This window comes from Culex quinquefasciatus, chromosome 1 (genome assembly GCF_015732765.1).
Source record: "Culex quinquefasciatus strain JHB chromosome 1, VPISU_Cqui_1.0_pri_paternal, whole genome shotgun sequence".
NCBI classification, from domain to species: Eukaryota; Metazoa; Arthropoda; class Insecta; order Diptera; family Culicidae; genus Culex; species Culex quinquefasciatus.
In genome coordinates this window covers 114,972,263-114,995,375 of record NC_051861.1, presented here as the reverse complement: position 1 = coordinate 114,995,375, position 23,113 = coordinate 114,972,263, and the positions used below count along the sequence as shown (strand labels likewise).

Genomic DNA, 23,113 nt, shown 5'->3' with positions numbered 1-23,113 from the left:
ACGTTTGTTTTTGAATTGTTTATGGATGGTGGCAATTAGGGGGTTGCTGCTTAATTAGATGAATTTGCTGAAAGTTTACACGGCTAAAAGTAATTGATTTATTTATATTTGAAATTTCAAAAAATAAATCATAATTAAAACTTTAATCCACCAAAACAACAAGTAAGCTTTCCACTCCCCGAAGGGGAAAACAACAGTTGGACCCGCCACCAAAAACCACGGAGTTGTATTACACCATGAGGTGGTATTCGAGAGAGGAGGCCAAAGGACCGTAAACTAATCCAATTAAGTGCGAGACAACTAGCTCTAGCTTCATTTGAATACGACTTTCCCACTTTTCTGTGGAATTTCTTTCTGCTCTTGAATACTATGTTGCGTGCAATTCAATCAAAAGATGCGCTTGCATCAAGAATCAGAGTCATTATAATGGTTATCATTAGAATGGTGGTTGAATGGTTTTATGGAACTGTGAAACGTGTACAAGATTATTAAATATTTGTAATTTTATGTAGAATATTGTTACACTCTAAAAAATAACCCTGCAAAGTTACGTAAAACACGTAATTGTAAATTGAAAAATTGTGTGCTAAATGAAAAAATAACCATTCTGGGTTATTTCAGATTCATGAGAAACATTTAATTTCTCATAAAATTACATGTTTCACGATTTTTTACAGTTAAGAAACGAAAAATGGCCGAATTTTCGAAACCATTTTTGTTTTTTTTTATGAGAACAACGTTTTTTTCAGAATTTCGAGTACGCCATCAAATCGGGCGTTCAATTTTACACAAAAGTCCTTTTAACACCAAATTTTCTATCTCTTCACGGTTTCTAGCTACAAATAACTGAAAAACGTGTCTTAGTAAAAATTTCAAAAAAAAAATGAAAAAAAATCGTACCACCCCACCGTCACGAGATATCGAAAAATGGACCTCGGATTCGTGATAAGGGACCAAAATTACCCCTTAGAGCAAAGTTTCACAAAAATTGGAAATGGATCGGGGCAACTTTATCCGATTTTGTGTGAGTTGGCGGAGAAGACCCATAAACTATTAAAAAATATCCACACTTTTGTGGGTTTTCACATCATCATCAATGCCGATTTTAGTACATTTTGTAGTACAGTTATGCCTCGGTTTAGCATTGTATATGGGGATGCAAAACCGAGGCGTACATTACAGAGGCACAGAACTTATGGGGTTTTGGCTATATGGGAGACATTAGCTATAAATCTGTGATAAATCATCCAAGAATCGGGATAATTATAATCACAGGACAAATTTTCACAAAAATATGTTTTTTTTTAATATTTTGAATATACAATTTTTTCTCGAAAAAATACTCAAAATAATTATTTTTTTTTATATGGGTATCAAATAATCCGGATTTTTCATTCATTTGGAAAGTTACAACACACAGTTTTGAAAAAAACTCAAAATATTCACAAAACTACGTATTTTCAGAAAAATCTTCAAAATCTTAACAATAATACTTTTTGTGAAATACTAAAAAAAATTACAAAACTACGTATTTTCGTAAAAATACTAAAAATTGAGTTTTTTAGAATGTGATATCAAATGATCAGGATTTTTTCATACATTTCGATAGTAATAATATGTTTTTGAAATACTCAAATTTTTCAAAAAATCAACGCCTTTTTGAAAAAATACTACAATTTTGTTTTTTTTTAATGCGTACACAATAGGGTGCCCAGAATATGGGACTTTTTCTCAAAACCTCGCTCCACAAGCTGAATATTGTTTCTTGACCTATTTTTGGACTCTGGGCCAAATATGAGCAAAATCGGTCACCATTTACCCATTGATACTCGGAGGTGAAGTTTGTATGGGAAAAATCGATAAAATGTATGGAAAACCCAAGTTTCTTACGGTTTGGTCTGCACGGTACGCTACTTCCATCCAAATATTCCCAAAAGTGAGATTCTTATTGAAAATGTAATGCTCTACAATTTTGTAGAACATACCAAAGCTGTAAAACTCGATCCTGAAAAGTTATTAGCGATTTAAAAAAGTCATTTTTGTATGAAAAACATTTTTTTCGCCAACTTTAGGCTCGGGTATCAATGGGTTAATCTCATCCAATTTCGCTCAAAATTTACACAGATGCTTAAAATAACCAAAAAAAACGTTTTCTGCTTGTGGAGCAGGGGGTCATTTTTTCTGGGCACCCTAGTACACAATGATCGAGATTTTTTCATCCATTAAAAAGTTATGAAACATATTTTCAAAACAGTAAAAAAAATCACAAAATTACGTCATTTCAAAAAAATGCATAAAAAATCCCGTTCATTTAATACCCGTATAGCTGAACCAATTATTTTTTAGTATTTTTCCATAGTACATAGTATTTTCAAAATACAGGAAAAATAAGTATTTTTGTGAAAATATTCATGTAATTAGCGCAAAATCGGGGCATGACTGTACAAGATTTTCGTTTTGGGAAAAGCATACTTTGAGCTGATAAGATAAAAAAAACGCAGATGAATGCATTTAAAATTGATTTCAGCTGATTGCACTTTAATTAACATTGAAATTTTGAAGTTTTTTGAAACAAATTTTCACAAAACCACGTCTCCTTGAAAAAAATTCTATTTTTTTTTTAAATGGGTATAAAATCATTTATTTTTCATTCATATATTTTGATAGATTTTTTTGGACACTGAAATTTTTTACAGAACTACCTACTTTTGATTTTTTTTCCATATTCCAGTTTTTATTACAGGGATGTCATATATTCGAATTTTTGCTTGAAATATATTTAAATTATAGTAGTTTTTAGAATATACGTAGTTTTGTGAAAAATTCAAATTATCAACACTTTAAAAAAATATCAGCTTTTTATTTTGTAGAAAACTATCCATTTTAATAAATGACCCTTTCTTGCAGATTAAGTAAGGGAGCATCCGTAAACCACGTGGACGAGATTTAAAAAAATGTTCAAGTGGTTTATGGATGGTCCCCATTTTTTCATTTTTTTTATTTCCAATTTACTTAAATTACAAAATGGGTACTGAACGACGCGAAACTTTGTATGGACCACCATCCACATAAACGACACCCGGGTTTTTTGTGGTCTCTATTGCAAGTTTCTGCTCGAACCTAGGAGTCCGAAGGCTTGAATGGGGAGAGCACCCAAACCTCTTTCTACTCCAAGGAACCTTCCACCCCAGTGTTTGAACTGACGACCTTTGGATTGCGAGTCCAACCGCCGCCAGTGATTCCACCGGAGTAGGCTTGGTTTGGTGTGTTGTTTGTACTTATGGCATGGAGACGACTCCTACACCTGAAATGACTTAACGGCCTAACAACAACTAAGGCCGGGACCGACATTTTACTTCCTCATCCGATGGAAGGTTGGAGCAGATGGGAATCGTAACAATTCGGCCACGCACTGCCTAAATATTTAGTTTAAAATACAAATTATTTTCTGTTTAAAAATATACCGAATTGTTAAAAAATACTCAATTTATCATATTGTGCAATATGGATACTAAGCGATTTCAAGTTTATGTTATAGATTTTCACTTCATCAGATTTTTTTGTGTTAAAGTGTTTCAAATGAAAAACTGCGACTATTTTCAAAAAGTTACCTGAAAATGGCTTTAACTTGAAAACGGTGCTTTTTATCAAAATTTCACTGAAGTACTTTTTGATTGAAAATTCAATTTTACATCGAAAAATGAAGTTAAAAAATATTTGCGACCATTATTTCGATTTTTTTTTAAATTCCGTATTGATTCAAAAATTAATAACTCGGTCAAAGATTTTTTAGTGACGAAAATTTAATTTAAAAATTACCATTTTTTATTACTTTGTATCATTTTTTTCAGTGTAGTCCTTATCTATACGTACAACTTTGCCGAAGACACCAAATCGATCAAAAAACTCTAACAAATAATAAAGATTTTTTTTGAATTTTCACATATCATTTTTTTATGGACAGCTGCCAAATTTGTATGGAAAATTATATGGACAAACTAATGATGCAAAATGGCTTTTTTGGGCATATCGAAGGCACCAAAAAAATGTTTTAGTCGGATTAAAAAATACAAAAAAAACGAATTACCGAAATCTGAGAAAATTGCTCAGAAGCTAACAAATAATAATCCTCATTGCAGCTTAATAAACATGAAAATCCGATCAAGTTCACTGAATTGTCCGAACATCAGCTAAAACGTAAAAATTCTTGGCACCACTGCTTCAATCCATTAGCTAATCCCTTTAGTTGAAAAACTTGGCAAACACTTCCCATTCACACCAACCAAATAAAAAAAAGGTTCCCCATTTATTTCCCTCAATCGCTAATTTGTCGTTCTTTGGTCAACCTCCTCTCTTAGTGTGTAAATCACGTAAAATTGTTTGCTTTATATTTGTAATCGTTGTTGTTGTTGTTGTGCAAACTCAATGTAATCCTCTCAATTGTAACAATCTGATAAAAAAACACACAGAAAAAAAAGAAACAGTAATTTGTGTTTGTTTTTCCACGTGTAATCCCCAAAAGTCGGTCAACAATTGTGCCAACTAAAAATAACCTCACTTGATCCTCTTCCCCTCTCACTGTTCATGTTGTTGTGTGTTGAACTGTAGTAGCGTTGTTTAAATTTGTTGTACGTGTGTGCTCTAGTTCAATGTTGTTCGACTGTCTGTGTGTGTGTTTTCAACACTGACCTCCAGCTTACTGCCTCTCAACCTGTAAATCTACTGTCTTATTTCCTGAAACTAACCTCCAAATGCTGCCAACCTGACAAAAACAAAAAAAAATCTCAACTTTGGTTGGCAAATCTAATTAAACCTTTTTTTTAATATTTCTCGCCCTGCCTTAGTGATATCGGAGTGCTACGACGAGCGGTTCAAGGCGTACAATGCGTCCTGCTACCTGTTCATCTCGTACCCGGAAGTGGACTGGAGCACGGCCCAGCAAGTGTGCCGGGGCATCGGCGCCCAGCTGGCATCGATCTCGACGACCGACGAGCAGAGGTAAAATAAGCTTTTTCAAGTGGGTTATGAAATTTTAATTTACAGTTGCAGCCGAGCCGGCCCGATGAAAGCAAAAATGGATGAATATTTTAAGAGGTGGCTGTAGAGTCGGTGTGCGGCAATCATGGGGGGAGGGGGCAAAGTTGAGTTGCTCGATGTCGATGAAGGGAGAGGGGGGACATTGTTGCATGAGGGCAACAGTGGACGCTGTTGCTGGTTGGGCTTTAAAATTTAAAGCTGAGCTTAGTTGAGGAATCATATTGAAGAGATTCCAAGGAGAAGATTGGCCTAGGGCTACTAGGATTTCATCGAATAAAGTCTTCAACTGTTGCATGTTCTTCAAGAAATGATTTTTTCAACAGTTCGCATTTTTCTATTTTTATTTGATGATTAAAAAAATGGACAAATGCGAACTGTTAAAAAGTTCATTTCCAAAATATTAAAAAAATATCAATTTTGAATTCAATTTTCAAAATGTTAAAACAAAAATTATTCCACAATGCTTTATGCATTGTCACTGAAACGACACAGTAAAAAATGGCAAAATACCAATGAATTCATCAATCTATTTTTTAAAGTGTTTGTCAAGTTCCAATTGTGTAACTTCAAAAACTTCATTTGATACCTTTATTGCAAATCATCAAAATTTGAGTATTTTCGAAAAAATACGACGTTTTGTGGAAATTTTTGTTTCTAGAAATAAAACTATAGTAGAGTTAAAATGCATACATGATTTAGTTTCGTCAGAGACCCATATTACAAATTTATAAAATTTGAGAATTTGAGAAAATTCGAGTATTTTATTCATAAAATTATTCTCATAATCTAAAAATTCATCACAAATTTCGATTCGTTTAATACCTATACCGTAAAACGGGGTGACTTTGATAGCCGGGGTGACTTTGATAGGTTTGCGATTTTTTCGCAAAATGAAGAGTACAATTAAAATACGTAAGGAATGGTTTAGAAACATACTGACCGTGGTAGAGAAGTGTTCAAAGTACCTCAAGAAGAACTTTTCTTAAATTTTGACAAGTTTAAAAAGTTAGTTAACTATAGTTAAGAAAATGTTGATGAAAGTCATTATTTTAAACTTCTCAAAGTGTCATGATTTTCTCAATGAACATGATTTTTAATCGGAAAACGGAATGCATTTTCGGATTCTTCGGACAATTTTCCACTAGGAGAAGGCTAAAAAAGTTTGTAAATAATAAATAATATGTGTTTTTGAAACACAATTTAAAAAAAATCTCCAAATCAAAAGGCAATTTCAGTTGAACAAATTTCATGTAAAATGTGAAAACTTGTGATTCGTGCTTCGAATTCAGTGTGAATTGCAATATAAATCGATAATTTTACAAACAAAACTAGTTTTAACAAATTTCAGGCAAAATTCCGACTTTTTAACAATTTTACCTAAAATTTATATGTATTTTGCTAAAAAGCTTATAAACTTAGTTAACTAAATATAAACATTGATTTTTTTTCTTAAAAACTATATCAACTACTTTAGTGACATTTAACATACAAATAAAATTTGAACATCTTAAATATGATTTTAACAACAAAAACTATGACTATCAAAGTCACCCCGGAATTAAAACTAAGAATTTTAACGTAACTATTTTTGTAAACATTATTAAAAAAACTTTTTTTCCGAAATAGTGCATGGACTTTGTGTGGCCTACCCCAGTACATGTTTTAAAAATAATAATCTTGAGAAAAACCTTACCTGTTGGTAAGGTAGAAATGCATAAAAACTAAGGCAGAAATGCATAAAAACTTCGTTTCGTCTGCTATCCATATTGGAAATTTTTAAAATTTGAGAATTTAAGAAAAAAATACGATATTTTGTGAAAATTTAAGTGTTTTCAAAAAAAAAACTCTAATAATGTGAAAAAGCATACAAAATTTCGCTTGGTCTGAAATCCATATTGCAAATTATAATTTTTTTGAGTATTTATGAAAAAAATACGGTATTTTGTGAACAATTTTGAGTATGTTAACTATGAAACTTTCTACATTTTCCAGAAAAATGTATTCTTGGTAAATGCATTGAAAATTTAACATGACAACTTTTATTTCGTCCGCCAAATAAAGTTGAATCAAGTCGATATTGGAAAGATTTTCATTATTGTCGATAAGATTATCGTCGATAGAATTTTCGAAATAACGAAATTGAATAGCTATTAACCAAAAAATCAGCAAAAATTCTATTTAAGAACATTTTATTAACAAAAAAATGGTAAATCAGTTGTTCATTAAAAAATTAACAATAACAATTTTGAAGGAAACGGTATCACAAAATGTGGTAGAAATTATTACAGTTAAGCTTCAATTGAATAAATGAAAAATATCAGTATATTTATTAATTAAAAATACTAAGAAAAGTTAAATGAGCAATCCTCATCCAAACCCGCAAATGGATTTTACTCAAATTTTTTGAGTACGATGACCATTCAGAAGAAATAGGTGATTTTTGATTGACTTTTTTTTTTCACAAAAAAAAAACCATTTTCCAAAACTCGTAGTTTTATTTTTTGATTTTTTTTATTAATATGTTTTAGGGGACAAAACCCCGCTTTTTTTATTGACCAAAATTTTGCAGACGAGTTTTATGATTTTTTAACAGTGTTTTAAATGAAATCTTGTACTTAAAATGTTTTGAACTAATTTTTTAAATTTAAAATCGAATTTGCAATCGAAATGTACTACCCTGTTTAGAGAAGAAACTTTTTTTTAAATTTAGTTTTCAAGATTTTATGAAAACTATTTTTTTATATGCAAAAATTAACATATTTACGATCATCATCAAATCCTTTAAACTTCTAAAAAAATAGTAAAAAAAAAACAAACTAATTTATAGTAAATTTAAAAAAAATACTAATGAAATCAATTAAAATTGAAGATTATTTTAATGATGAATTGGTATGGTAACATGATTTTTTTCTAAGCTATTGAATTTAATTTGTGTTCTTTATTTTATTAAGGTGACTTTAACTAAAATTTTGTCATTTGTCACCAATCATAATAAATAAATTACAATTAAATTTAAAAAAATTAAAACTAATTTTGATAAATGAATGACTGCGACTATTTTCAAAAAAGTAGGCTGAAAATGGCTTTAACTTGAAAACGGTGCATCTTATCAAAATTTTACCAGAGTACTTTTTGATTGCAAATTCAAATTTACATCAAAAAATGAAGTTGAAAATTTTTTGCGACCAATATTTCGATTTTTTGAAAAAATCTGTATTGATTCAAAAAATCATAACTCGGTCAAAGATTTTTTGCCCATTCTGGAAATTTCTGAAAAGTTGGCATTTGATGTCCTCTAAAACACATCAGAAAATGAAAAAAATAATAAAAATAGTGTTTTTTTGGAAATCAAGTTTTAGTGATAAAAAAAGAAAATACAAAATTTCAAATTAAAGAAAAAATACCGTTTCCGTAGAGAACTGCCCATTTGTGTTTTTATCAAATATTTAAAAATAAATAGAAGCTGTCATTTCAAGACTTTGTATTGTGCATTGTTAAAATATTTATTCTTAAAAATAAAAATAAATAGTTTAAGTTGTTTTGAAAAGTTATTCAGAATGCTAGAATCAAATAAAAAAAAAGAAAATTGAAAATATGGAAAGAATAAAAATCTAACTCACGAGAAAGTCTAGAAAAATCAATTAATTATTAAATCAGAAGACTAACAATACTGTAATGTAGGCAATAATCCATTCTATCGACAAATTGGCAAATAACTAAAGATTCACATAGAATTAAATTCCGTACCATAATCTTAAACTGCATCTTTCATTCTGGAGCAGATATTCAACCGTCTGCTTTCCCAGCAAACCATCAGCTAGCTGTCCAAGCTGGTGGTCTTAGTCTTGGTAGAACTCAACCTGTTGGTACCAGGCGGCAAACGCAACAGCCTCACAGCAGCTCTTCGAAAGTGCTAATTAAAATATTATTTTTCAATTACTGCCACCTCTCCAACAAACACAGTCTGTAGACACAGTTAGAAAAAATTAGGGTTGAAAATTTAAATTTTCAAGATTTCTTTTTCTTATAACATGATTCAATTTAAATGAAATTTTTTGTTGATCGATTTTTTCTTTTTTTTGCAGGTTCATAACGGCCAACATCAGGAACAGCCTGGACTACACGCCGCGCGCCCTGTACTGGCTCGGCGGCGAACTGGCCGAGTCCGGCGAGCTGGAGTGGGCCGACGGGGCGCGGCTCATGTTTGAGGTGAGTCCCTTTTCAGGATGCAGTTTGGCTTCAGGATTGAGCGAGATATGATCCGGAGGCAGTGGTGTTGAATTTCTTGGGGGGTTTTGCAATCGATAAATCTTTAATTAGGAGTGATCAGAAGAAGGCTAATTTCAGTTGTGGAGTTCTATGCGTTGGATTGGATTTCTAAATCAGGCAATTTCGTTACTTTAAGTGACCTTAAATCACTTTAATTCTTAAGGCTTTTCCGAATCAATATTACCAAAAGAGATATTCATCAAATTATGGGTTTTTGAGTCAGTTTGTTGTATTTAAACAAATGAAATAGTAGTTTATGCAACAAGTTGCAAAAAAGGGATTTTTTCAGAACGAGTCGTACATAAATATGAAGCGTGCTGAAAAAAAATCAAGTTTTGCAACGAGTTCCATACAACTTTTTTTTTGCAATTCCGAAAAACACCTATTGAGTGAAATTTTAAGTCAAATTTTCAGGTAAATTTTGAAAAGTGTTTTTTTAGAAACAAGTGCTGAAAAGTACAGTTTGTCAGCACCCATTTCAGTGCTGAAAAGTCGAATTTTTCTGCATTTATTTTGAAAAGTGTTGCTACTCGATTCTGTTATTTTTGGTACAGAAAATTAGGCTATTTCGTCGTTCAAGAATGACAGGAAAAGTAAGTAGTTTCACGACGGAATTGCAAAAATTTAAATTTTCAAGCTGAAAGTTGAGGTTAAATACAACCTCTATTTCGATATCATTTTAGCTAAATTCATGAGCAATTTGTAAAATTACACAAAAATATGTAAAGTTACATATTTTGAAAAGTTTATCTTTTTTGACACAAAATTTGTAAAAATTCTCAAATGGGTCATTTATAATCCACGTGGTCACTATTTTAAAAAATGCAAAAAAAGAAAAGACCAAGGTTGTTAATCGATAGAATTAGCGTCGATAATATAAACGTCTAACGATAACAAGAATGGTTATCGTTATCGTCGGGACGATAAAGTTGCATTTGGATTGTTCACTATTTTAAAGTTTTTTTAATGAAATGCTCAAATTTTCACAAAATACTGAAATTTTCACAAAATACTGTATTTTCTCTAAAGAACTAAAAATTTTATAATTCGCTATATCGGTATCAAACGAAGCGAAATATTTTACCTGTTTTTTTTTATAAAAATAACTCTAAAACTGTTAATCATATTGCCAATCATGAAAAATTTGAGTATTTTCGAGAAAATACAATATTTTGTGTAAATTTGAGTGTTTCATACAAATATCTCTAAAACAGTTAAAATACATTCAAAATTTCGAATCGTTTGATACCCATATTGTAAATTATAAAAAAATTAGTATTTTCGAGAAAATACAGTATTTTGTAAAAATTTTAGTATTTCATTAAAAAATCTCTAAAACAGTTAAAATAAATGCAAAATTTAGAATCGTTTTATGCCCATATTTCGAATTTAAAAAAATAATATTTTCGAGAAAATACAGTATTTTGTGAAAATTTGAGTATTTAAATCAAAAATCTCTAAAACAATTAAAATACATGAAAAATTTCGAATCGTTTGATACCCATATTGTGAATTATAAAAATTTAAGTATTTTCGAAAAAATACTGTATTTTGTGAAATTTTTTGTATTTCATTCAAAAAACTCTAAAACAGTTAAAATACATGCAAAATTTCGAATTGTGAATTATAAAAATTTGAGTATTTTCGAGAAAATTCGGTATTTTTGTGAAAATTTGAGTATTTCATTCAAAAAAGTCTAAAACAGTTAAAATACATGCAAAATTTCGAACCGTTTGATAACCATATTGAGCAGTTCTCTACAAAATCGGTATTCTTTCTTTAATTTTAATTTTTGTATTTTTGAATCCGTCTGAAACTTTTTTGGTGCCTTCGGTATGCCCAAAGAAACCATTTTGCATCATTAGTTTGTCCATATAATTTTCCATACAAATTTGGCAGTTGTCCATACAAAAATGATGCATGAACATTCAAAAATCCGTATCTTTTGAAGGATTTTTTTTAACGATTTGGTGTCTTCGGCCAAGTTGTAGATATGGACTACACTGGAAAAAAATGATACACGGTAAAAACGATTTTGGTGATTTTTAATTTAACTTTTTGTCATTAAACTTGATTTGCAAAAAAACACTATTTTTAATTTTTTTATTTTTTGATATGTTTTGGGGGACATCAAATGCCAACTTTTCAGAAATATCCAGAATGGGCAAAAAATATTTGACCGCGTTATGAATTTTTGAATCAATAATGATTTTTTTTTTCAAAAAATCGAAATATTGGTTGCAAACATTTTTTAACTTCATTTTTCAATGTAAAATCAAATTTGCAATCAAAAAGTACTTTAGTGAAATTTTGATAAAGTGCACCGTTTTCAAGTAATAAACATTTTTAGGTAACTTTTTTGAAAATAGTCGTAATTTTTCATTTTTCGAAATTAGTGCCCATGTTTGCTCACTCTTGAAAAAAATATTTTTGAAAAGTTGAGAAAATTCTCTATATTTTGCTTTTTTGAACTTTGTTGATACGACCTTTAGTTGCTAAGATATTGCCCTGCAAAGCTTTAAAAAAAGGAAAATTGATGTTTTGTAATTCTCACCCAAACAACCTAACGTCGATATCTCAGTAACTAATGGTCCGATTTACAATGTTAAAATATGAAACATTCGTTAAATTTTCCGATCTTTTCTAAAACAATATTTTCAAAAATTTTAAATCAAGCCTTACATTTCAAATGGGCCAAAAATTGAATATTACGCTCTTTTGAAATGTTAGTCCTGATTTTAAAAAATTGCATTTGAATTGCTCCTATGATCAACGTGGTCAGTGTTTTGAAAATTTAAAAACATTTATTTTTTTCATAATTCCACTAAAAAATCTTTCCTCTCTCCCCCTTCTAGGGTTGGCTCCCGGGTCAAAAGCCGGAACTCAATAAAACCTCCTCGCCTACTTCCTCAAAACCCGCCCCAATCTGCCTCGGCCTCCAGTGGAAAATCTCCCCGACGCCAATGATCTCCTCGGGCCTGCACTGGAGCAGCCAAAAGTGCAGCACCGTGGCGGGCTACGTCTGCAAGAAGCCCCGCCCAACGGCGGAGGAAAACATGGCCAAGAACCAAACCATCACGGGGACCGAGGGCCGGCTGGTGTCGCCGAGTCCGTACCCGGCCCAGATGGACTACTGGATCCGGTTGGTGGCGCCGGAGGCCAGTCGGATCATCGTGCAGTTCCAGAAGCTGGACATCGAGCACCAGGAGGAGTGTCTGTACGACTACGTGAGCATCCAGAACTACCGGATCGTGCCGGGGGACGCGCTGAACCCGGGCATGACGGACCCGCTGGCGGCCGCTGGTGGCTTCTGGAACAATCGGGACGACGACGCGATGGTCGGAGAGTACCGGAGTGACTCTCCGTTCCGCAACCTGCTCAACGGGGAGTTTTACTACGGCGGACAGCGGAGTTTGGCCACGTCGCGGCAGGAAAAGTTCCACCGAAAGCGATCGCTGGCCGCGACCACGACCGACGCCGACATCCAGCAGAAGCTGCGCGACAACATCAAACTCCTGGAGAAGATCAACTCCAAGCTCAAAGACCGCAAGAAGCGCTTCCTCAGCTCGGACAACTACAAAACGGTTAAAAACAGCTCGCAGAGTATCACGTTAGAGTCGCATTCGGGCGCGGAACCGGTCATCGAGGACACCGACCCGTCCTTTCTCCCGTACGTGCGGTGGTGCGGCACGCACGACTCCAACATGACGCGCTTCAACTTTGTCTCCACCGGCAACGAGGCGTTCCTCCGCTTCCACACGGATTTCTCCGTCAGCGGGGAGGGATTCTCCGCCACCTGGAGCACCGTGGACATCTCCGGGTGCCCCGTTCAAACAATCACCTCCCGTGAGGGCACCATCGCCAGTCCAAACTATCCGCACTTTCTGCTGAACAACCTGGACTGTGCGTTCATCATTCAGGCGCCGTACGGGAAGAAGGTCTGGTTGGAGTTTGTGGCGTTCGATATCGGGCTGAATGCCAGCGTGCAGGTGGATATTGCGGAGGGGCCGTTTGAGCCGTTTCGGGAGGCGAGTCATATCAACGACGGGGTGTTTCTGAGCAAGGGCGAGCGGATGGTGGTGCGGTTGAGAACGGGGCCGCTGCCGCGGGGGAAGGGTTTCAGCGCGAACTTTAGGACGAGTGAGTATATTTTTGTAATAATTTTAAACTGTTTGAAAATGAATCTATTGTTTTTATTATTTAAAAAAAAATGCAAAGCATTTATTTAGCAATCCTTTTGTGAATTAATCATATATTTTTTCCCTATTGATGTTTCAAATATTTGTCAAAGTTTATTTAACCCATGTTTACTACTGAAATATGAAATTTAGACTGATTTAAATTAATTAGTTTTTAATATAAATCTGGATTATTCGCGATTGTTGACTAAATTGTTTGGCACAATAATTTGGTTTAGATTGCAACATTTAGTGGGAAATGAATTTTCTGATAGATGGTGCAGTATGGCGTCTTCGGAAGAGTTGTTAAAAATTGAAAAAGGCAACTTTTGTCTGGGTTGAAAATCAGGTTGCTTCACAATTCGAATGTTTCAGAAAATTTTACGTTTTAGAAACATATTTGAGTTTTCTTCTCCTCTAAAAAAATTTGAGCTTGCATATCCAAGCAACCCAAGTAACCATCCAGCACTAAATATCAGTCACTGTTCAGCCCTTAATGCGCTTTCATAGCTGCGAGTAAAAGCTAAACGGTTTTTGCTTCAGCACCAACAGCTACTATAGTGCTGAATAGTGGCCGCTTTTAGACTTTTCTCGGCTGTTTAAGTGCTGGCCCCTACTGTTTTCGATCCAACCCTGCACAAAACGTCAAAAAAATGGGAGGAGCAAAAATGTTGCTCTCTCTCCCTTTCCTCTCTCGCCATGTTCTATTTTTGGGTTTGTTTACAACTACTACGTTACCGACTCGCAGGCCAAGGGTGCATGATACTGATGATACTCGTCGGTTGACACCTAGGCGAGGAACATCCCGGAAGGAGCCCAACTACATCCGTAGTGCTGTTTGGACAAAACAGCATGGCTCTGGTTCCTTGCAAGTGTCCTATTTTCTTACCTCCACGTTGGCTTGCTTTAGTCATCATGATGACAAGGTGTAACCTAGCTGGTGGCCTGTGGAAACGACTCGTAAACCTTTGACCAGCGAGGGTCAGAGTAGAGACGGCTAAAAGAAAGGGGCGCGACAATGTGGGATATATATACCATACCAATCAGCATAGCGCACCAGGTACGCGTGCTGTAGCAAGAAGACGCTTCCATCTTTCTCGGTCTTGGGCTGCTACTCTCCAATTTCCCAGGTTACAAATCTTCCGGATATCACCATTCACTTGATCTCCCCACCGTGCGCGCGGTTTCCCTGCTCTCCTGCCTGTACCGCCAGCTGGTTCGGCGCGGTCAAAAGCAGTCTGACAGGCTGGCTCTCGTCCATTCGGGCGACATGGCCGGCCCACCTGAGCCTCCCGATCTTCGCCTGGGTGGCGATGGTCGGTTCTTCAAGAAACGCGTGCAGTTCGTGGTTCATGCGTCTTCGCCACACTCCGTCAGACACCTGCACTCCACCGTAGATCGTTCGTAGCACCTTCCGTTCGAAAACTCCAAGGGCACGTTCGTCCTCCTGCCGCATCGTCCAGGTCTCGTGGCCATAGAGGACTACCGGTCTAATCAGTGTTTTGTACATCGTCAGCTTCGTGCGGCGTTGCACCCGATCCGAAGTGAGGGTCTTCCATAATCCGAAGTACGCACGATTCCCAGCAAAAATACGAGTCCGGATCTCTTTGCTGGTGTCGTTGTCGGCGGTTACCAGCGATCCCAAGTACACGAACTCGCTCACCTCCTCCAACTCATCACCATCCACAGCTAGAGGGGTGAGACTTGGGGGGCCGACGTCCCTCGATCCCCTTCCTCTCATGTACTTCGTCTTCGTCGTATTCATGCCAAGTCCTACACGCCTTGCTTGTACCTTCAGTCGGGTGTAGACGTCCTTCACCGTCTCCAGGTTTCTTGCCACAATGTCGATGTCATCGGCAAAAGCAAGCAACTGGTAGGACCTGTTCATGATCGTGCCACTCGTGTCAATGCCCGCTCTTCGAATGATGCCCTCAAGGACGATGTTGAACAGCGCACAGGATAAGCCATCACCTTGCCGCAGCCCTCGGCGTGATCCAAAGGGTTCCGCTAAATCCCCCGAAACACGCACGTGACACATCACACCATCCAAGGTAGCCTTGATCAGTCGAGTCAGTTTAACCGGAAATCCATTCTCGTGCATGATCTGCCATAGCTGCTCGCGGTCGACTGTATCATAGGCTGCCTTGAAGTCGATGAAGATGTGATGTGTGGGCACGTTGTACTCACGACATTTCTCGAGGATCTGTCGGAGACAAAATATTTGGTCCGCGGTGGCGCGCGCGCCAGTGAAGCCCGCTTGGTAGGGCCCCACGAACCTCCTTGCATGGGGTGACAGCTGACGGCAGAGGATCTGGGAGAGGATTTTGTAGGCCGCGTTAATAAGCGTGATACCGCGGTAGTTGCCGCAGTCCAGCTTATCGCCCTTTTTGTAGATCGGGCACACGACACCGTCCATCCATTCCTTCGGTAACTTCTCCTCCTCCCAGATCTTGGAGATCACGCAGTGAAGTGCCCTCGCCAGTTTCTCTCCTCCATATTTGAAGAGCTCACCGGGTAACCGATCCTTGCCGGCAGCTCTGTTGTTCTTCAGCTTCCTGATCTCCCTCTTCACCGTCTCTAGATCAGGCGCCGGGAACTGTTCATCAGCTGCGGGCGCTCCAAGGTTGACTCCAACGCCGTCCCTGTTCGCTTCATCGCCGTTGAGGTGCTCGTTGAAGTACTGCTTCCACCTGTCCAACACCTCGCTTTTGTTCACGATCAGGTTTCCTTCGTTGTCCCTGCACACATCGGCTCGCGGCACGAAGCCTTTGCGGGACCGGTTCACCTTCTCGTAGAACTTTCGCGACTCGTTAGCTCGGAATAGCTGCTCCATTTCTGCGCAATCCCGGTCTTCTGCTGGCGCTTCTTGAGCTTGAAGACCGCGACCTGCCGATTCCGAGCCTGCCTGTATCGTTCCACGTTCCCTCTCGTCGCCTTGTGCAGCTTCTTGTCGTAAGCTGCTTTCTTCTCGGCGGTTATCTGTTGGCACTCGTCGTCGTACCAATCATTCCGACTGACTCGGATTGCACTACCCAGTGTGGCTTCCGCTGCACTGCCGATGGCTGAGCGAATACGGCTCCAACCATCTTCGAGCGAGGCTGCGCCAAGATCCTCCTCACCTGGCAGATTCGCTTCCAGCTGCTGCGCGTAACTGTGGGCCACTTCCCCGTTCTGAAGACATGCGATGTTGAACGGAGGGGCCCGCCGACTTCGGCGTTGGTTGAACACCGTCGACAGCTTTGAGCGCATGTCAACTCCAACTAGGTAGTGGTCCGAGTCAATATTCGCACCGCGAAAGGTGCGCACGTGCGTTACGTCCGAGAAGAATCGGCCGTCGATCAGGACGTGGTCGATTTGCGTTTTCGTCCGTTGGTCAGGTGATGTCCAGGTGGCTTTGTGGATGTCCTTGCGAGGAAAATAGGTGCTCCTGACCACCATTCCACGGGAGGCTGCAAAGTCGATGCAGCGTTGGCCGTTGTCGTTCGTGACCGCGTGTAGGCTTTCTGAGCCTATTGTCGGTCGAAACATTGCCTCCCTTCCGAACCGAGCGTTCAAATCCCCAATGATGATTTTAACATCCTGCCGCGGACAGCCGTCGTACACATCCTCCAGCGTCGCGTAGAATGCTTCCTTCTCATCATCGGTCTTTTCTTCGTGGGGGCAGTGCACGTTGATGATGCTGTAGTTGAAGAAACGGCCTCTTATCCTCAACTTACACATCCGCTCGCTGAACGCCGTGAAGCCGAACACGCGATCCTGCATCTTGCCCCGCACGATAAAGCCGGAACCCAGCTTCTTGTCCGTGCCGCCGCTCAGAAAAAATCTGGAATTGGTCTGCTGACCTGGCCAGTTTAGCACCTGCTCCTCCTCCAAGCACACCTCTTGCAGTGCCACAACATCAAAGTTGCGAGGTTGCAACTCATTCGCCAAGGCGAATTCGAAACCCAAGAAATTCAAAGACCTGCAGTTCCAGGAGCCGAGTCGCCAATCGGTGGTCTGCTTTTCTATGGGCTTCTGCCGTTTGTTCCGGATTTCTAGCCTTCTTGCCATTCGCGATCCTCTTTTCGGTAGGCAGCCTTATCAGGCTGCGCTACCTAGTCTCGGGGTGGAGAACCACCTAAGGGCTACCGAGACCTAGCCCCGGTTTTCTCACGCTACCGTAACGGGGCTTTTATCTCGAAGCCTAACGGTCTTCATATCCGGAAGAGGACGTCCTGCGTTCGTGCGTGTATGCGCTTCACTTTACAGCACAGAATTTTTCACAACAGCACAATAAAATAACTTATTTTATTTTAGCAAAAAAAAAGTTAAAAACTTTTCTCGTTTTCTTTTTTTCTAAAACCGCACTCTCAGCACACCGCGCGCGGTTTCGTATAGTGTGTGTATACGCACTCGACACAACAGCACTGCCACAGGCCTTGTTGCTACACCACACTTCTTGCTTTGTTCTGCCTGTTTATCCCGCGACGACGACGATGGATGGCAAAAAATAATTTCACTTTTGTTGCCCGGCCGTCGATTGCGGGTCAATTATAACGCACTATGCCGGTCCGCGACGCACTCCGGCGTTAATTGATAACACTCACGGTCGCGGCGGAACGGTAATTCGGCGGTTCTGAGGGCACTTTCACGGAGCCGTACCAAGGTGCAAACTTCAACGCGCGACGCACACACAACGCGCGTGGCAATGTGGGAAAGGGAAGTAATTTGTGATTGTAGACGGTATTGTTTTGATTCGCAGTATGTTGAGTCAACTGCTGTGGATATACCTGAGTATCGCAGAACGGGGTTTCTCTTCTTTCCATTTCAGCTAACAGCTATCTTCTGTTTATTTTGTTTCACTGATTTCCTAAAACGGCTTCTGTTTACTATCCTCCATTTGATTTCGATTTTACTTATTTGATTCTCTTATTTCTCAACGCTTTTCCACTCTATTTTACCAATTGATGCTGCTGTAACAAACTATCTGCTTTCCCTTAATTTGGTAGCGATGTAAATTTTGTTTATCATGTGCCTTTTCTTTATTTATCTATTTGAATAATTTCTAATTTCTAATATCTTTCTTTTAATATTGATTCTTTACATAGTATATTTCCTTCACTGTCCATTGTTTTGAAACTTCACCTTTTTCTTAAGCAAGTGAGGTTCGAGCCCTTACTCAATTTATGGAATGATTAAAGGATTAACACAAATATTACTATTGTATTTTTGGTAAACTTTTATAACATGCTTAGGACCAAAAATTGTAACAAAACACCGCGACAAAAGAAATAGCAACATATAAACACGACTCAACAATAGGGAAGTTTTCAGGAGAAAACAATACACAGTAAATAACAACTAGTTTTTGAATTCAAACTAAAATAAAACAGTTTTTGCTTTAATGAAAATTAACAGGCACACTATAAATGATTAGGCGCTTATACTTACATCAAACCCTACGTAATGTACCACCCCCGGCCGAGTTAAAATGCGTAACCGGAAAAGAAGGTGTGCATGCCTGGCACGAACACTCAAAGCGTGTTCTAGCGTGCTGCTCGTACTGACTCAGAGCAAGGGTGAGATGTAGGTGTAAGGGCAGTGCGTGTTCGTCGGGAACCTGGTGCATAAGATCGGTCAAGGCCCGTTCTTACACTGAAAATTGCGAAAATTGCGAACTACTACGTTACCGACTCAGGTGATCAGAGTGAGGGATGATTTTTTTTTTGCTCGCACTTGACCTGTTGGAGATTTGATGCCCGATGGTGGAAATTGTTGTCGCTGATGTCTATGAGCCCGAGCTTTCAAGCATAAATGAAAGGTGGCTAACCGAGGATGCTTTACAGGTACACACCAATTTATCATTACTGAATTCAGTAAAATTTACTGAAATCTGCACTACTGAAACTTTCAGTAAATGAAAACTTGCTGAAATTTCAGCAAATTTTGACAGCTCCATAAAATTTTAACTGAAGTTCAGCGAAAAACTAACTGAAAATTTCAGTAGTGCAGTTTTCAGTAAATATTAACTGAAAACGAACATCAGAATTTGCTGTGTAGGTACTTGTAAACTAGTTGCTGATATAGTAAGTACCAGAAGTGATTACGGGTAGTGTTTTTTGATGATCTATTTTAATGCAGTGAATTAGTTTCGATTTACAAAACATATTTTTTGTTGTTCGTTTTGAATTCTACGTTTATTTATTCACCGGATCTTACAATTTTTAAATCTAACAACACGTATCCAATCGACACTCGGCTCAACACTCCGTATTTTGGAACCGCGCACATATTTTCCACAGTTTACGTTTTCCTGAAAATTCTAATGATGTGTGATGAGTCCGGCGTCCTCCCCAAACAGCTTGTTACGCTGGAAATGTTGCAGGCCTTATTTGTGCCGCTTCTGAAATGAATACACACGCCTGTTACAAATTTTAAAGAAAATTTTGGTTGTTAAACTTACCTATTTGTATCATAATTCGATGATCTCAAGAAAAACTCGCAGTTTCCCACGATTGGAATGAAATAATAACATGTTTTCATGCCGTCTCCCTCGCTCTACCGTTCCGAATATAAACAAAGCTTACACTGTTGCCAGTTTCATGAAAACTTACAAACAGAGTTGCCAGCCGCCACACTTAAACAGCACTATCTCAGCTATCTTGAATGCTACGCCCACAATGCTGATCAGCACTTGCACGTGCTGTTGCATAGCAATCTTGCATTAGGATTGCTGATTTATTGCTGTTTTATGATTTATCCTAGTGCTGGATGGCTACTTGGGAAGTTTTTCCAAAACATCAAATTTTTATCTTTAAATCTACGCCTTCTACGGCATCATTTTCATGTTTATAGATTGAATTTGAACTCATTGGTCAAAAGCTACAGCAATTTCTAGGTAGAAAATATGCAATTGTACAAGCTCCACCAAAACCGGAAATTTATTTCATTTGTATTTGTTGATTTGCCTAAAACTTTACCAGGAGGCTAAAACTTTCCTCTGATACCAAAGAAGCCATATTGCATCATTGGATTGCCCAAACAAGTTTTCTTACAGTTTTGGCAGCTATCCATACAAAATGGTATGTAAACATTTGAAATTCTGCATATTTGGAAGACATTTGCTGATCGCTTCAGTGTCATCGACAAAGTTGAAGGAATTGGTTTAGAACATTCAGAAAGAAAAGCTACACTATAAACATAATTTATTCTTTTTCAAAGGACTTTTTATCAAAATATCTTTAAGGGACCAAAAAAGACATCTTTTGAGATATCGTAAGCATGGGCAAAAATTTTGCCGCAAAGCTATGATTTTTTTTAAATTGAAAATGTAAAAAAAACATGCAAAAAAAACTTTTAGTAATCTTTTTTGATGAAATCAATTATTTGAAATCAAAAAGCCTTTTTTTTGGAAAAGTGCCACGTTTTCAAATTCTAGTCACTTAAGCATTTGATGTTATAAAAACATTATTATTGTGAATTAAATTGATTAACAACACCCTTTTTTTTCAAATGATAACTTGGTGCCAAAATATCTGCCCATCCTTTCCATGGCCCAACTAAAGCCTTTTTAGTTGCCTAAAATATCAATATTTTTTTTTAAATATAAAATTACGGATTTTCGAAAATCAACTGATTCAGTCAAGGTCTAGTGATAAAAATAATTAAGAAAGAGTCATATTATTAAGAGTGTAACTTTTTTTCGGAAGATTTTACAACTTTGGATAATATTGAAACTATTTTAGGAAAACTAATGATAATAGTATCTCCTTTGGTCATAAGGAAGCCATCCCTACAAAGCTAGGTGAATAACATAACTCCTAGTAACATTTTCAAAATTACAAAACAAAGCTAAAATTATAACATGTTTTACACAATTTTACTGGTTTGTCAAAACAATTGTCGAAAAAATATCAAGGTCCATAAATTCATTTTTTTTTTTATATTTCAAAAGTTCAACATCTCTTTCCGATCAGTGGTTCCAATATTCAAAATTTGTAAAAGTTTGAATCAGCGAAAATAAACTTTGCGTAAAGTATTCTTAACAGTTTACAAACGATATGTTTTTCAACAGGAAATTTTAATTTCAAGAAATAATTTGCACCGCCATTTATTTTTTGACGAGGTTGAAGGAGGTGTAGACAAAACCTTGAAATACGGTTTGCAATAGTCCTAATCAATTTAAAATTTAATTTAATTTAAAAAAAGACATTGGCATTTGCTCATTTTTTTTCAAGTTAAGCTTCGAATATGAAGTAGTTTTGGGGATCCTTGCAGCTATGTCTAATAGTGAAGTATCATGCAATTAATTTTAGTTTACAAAATAAGCTTTTAACAGGAAAATTCATCAAACTAAAAATCTATTTACCAAAAAACAGTCCACTGGCATTTAAAAAAAAACATATTCCAAATTCCGAAAAGAAAATTAAACAAAATGCTTAAAACGTGAACACAGGAATACCATCATCTGGGGGTGAATCGGGACTGCAGACTGAATGGGGACAATAATGTTTAGAGAACTGAAATGTTTAAAATTTGGAAATTCAGATACATATTTTGTTGGTCTGAGCCTGTTCTAATCGAAACCAATCAGAAAAATCAAAGCATTGTGTTCCAACATGGTGCAAACTGCTGCCCCAATTCGCCCCAGTTGACGGTATTTCTATTCAAATATTTTGAAAATTACTAATTCTAGTGTTTTTTTAAACAGTCCAAAAAGCTATTTTTTTGCTTTGCTTTGAGTAATTTAATTTTTACAAAATCGTCGAATTTGAAGTTTTTTAGAGGACAAATAAATCGAATTTTTCATACATTTCTCTTTTTGAAATTTCCTAGGTAAAGAATGCTCTGAAATTGTAGTTTTTGAAATTATATTTTGACAACACTTAAAATTGCTGTAATTGTATAGCGACGAAATGGCCTACTAATAATAAAAAAAAACAGCGCTGGAAAATCATTTCGACAATCATTTGAGTGCAGTAAAGTTCAACTTTTCAGCTCTTGTATCGAAAAATGATGGTTTTCGACACTGACTGCCGTTGCACTGATTTTTTTAGTAATAATTGTAAAAAATGTCGTTTGGAACTCGTTGCATATCTCAATTTTTTCAGCACTCTCCTTATTTATCCAACCTTGTTGGATAAATGACCGATTTGTCCGTCCAAATAGTTGCAAAACGAATCACGATAATTTTCTATCTATTTCAATTTATCCTAAATGAATAGAAAATAGTGGAAAAAGAATTATGTACATTTGAAAATGATTGCACTGATTAGATTTTATTTGAATAAAAGTCATTTTTAAATAAGTTTTTTACGTTTTTTAATCTATATGACTATTTGACCGTAGAATTTTATTTCCTGGAAACGGTACCCAATCACCAGTTGAATCAATACTCCAACAACTGTTCTTTTTCTCCTTCTCCTCCTTCCCATTCAACAGTAAGTGCCTCCGGCGAGCAGCAGCGCTCCATAAATCTCGCCAACAAAACGACCGGCAATCTGTTCCACCTCAACTACCCCCAGTCGGTACCTTCGGAGGTGGACTTTACCCAGCACCTGGTGGCCCCGCTCGGCGAGGTCATCCTGCTGGAGCTGCACGGCGTTGGCTTCAGCGAGCACGGCTGCCACAAGGGCGGATTCATCGAGGTG

General features: G+C 37.0%; 1 protein-coding gene across 6 annotated transcripts in view; it reads left to right on the top strand.

Annotated features, from left to right (window-relative positions):
• LOC6045247 overlaps positions 1-23,113 on the top strand; it is a 262,138-nt gene that overhangs the window by 211,162 nt on the left and 27,863 nt on the right. For all 6 annotated transcript variants that reach the window (XM_038253760.1, XM_038253834.1, XM_038253908.1 and 3 more), the window contains 4 exons: positions 4,845-4,998; positions 9,123-9,246; positions 12,162-13,446; positions 22,905-23,110. In XM_038253760.1, coding sequence (XP_038109688.1) covers positions 4,845-4,998; positions 9,123-9,246; positions 12,162-13,446; positions 22,905-23,110 — 1,769 coding nt within the window. The remainder of the gene's footprint in view (positions 1-4,844; positions 4,999-9,122; positions 9,247-12,161; positions 13,447-22,904; positions 23,111-23,113) is intronic.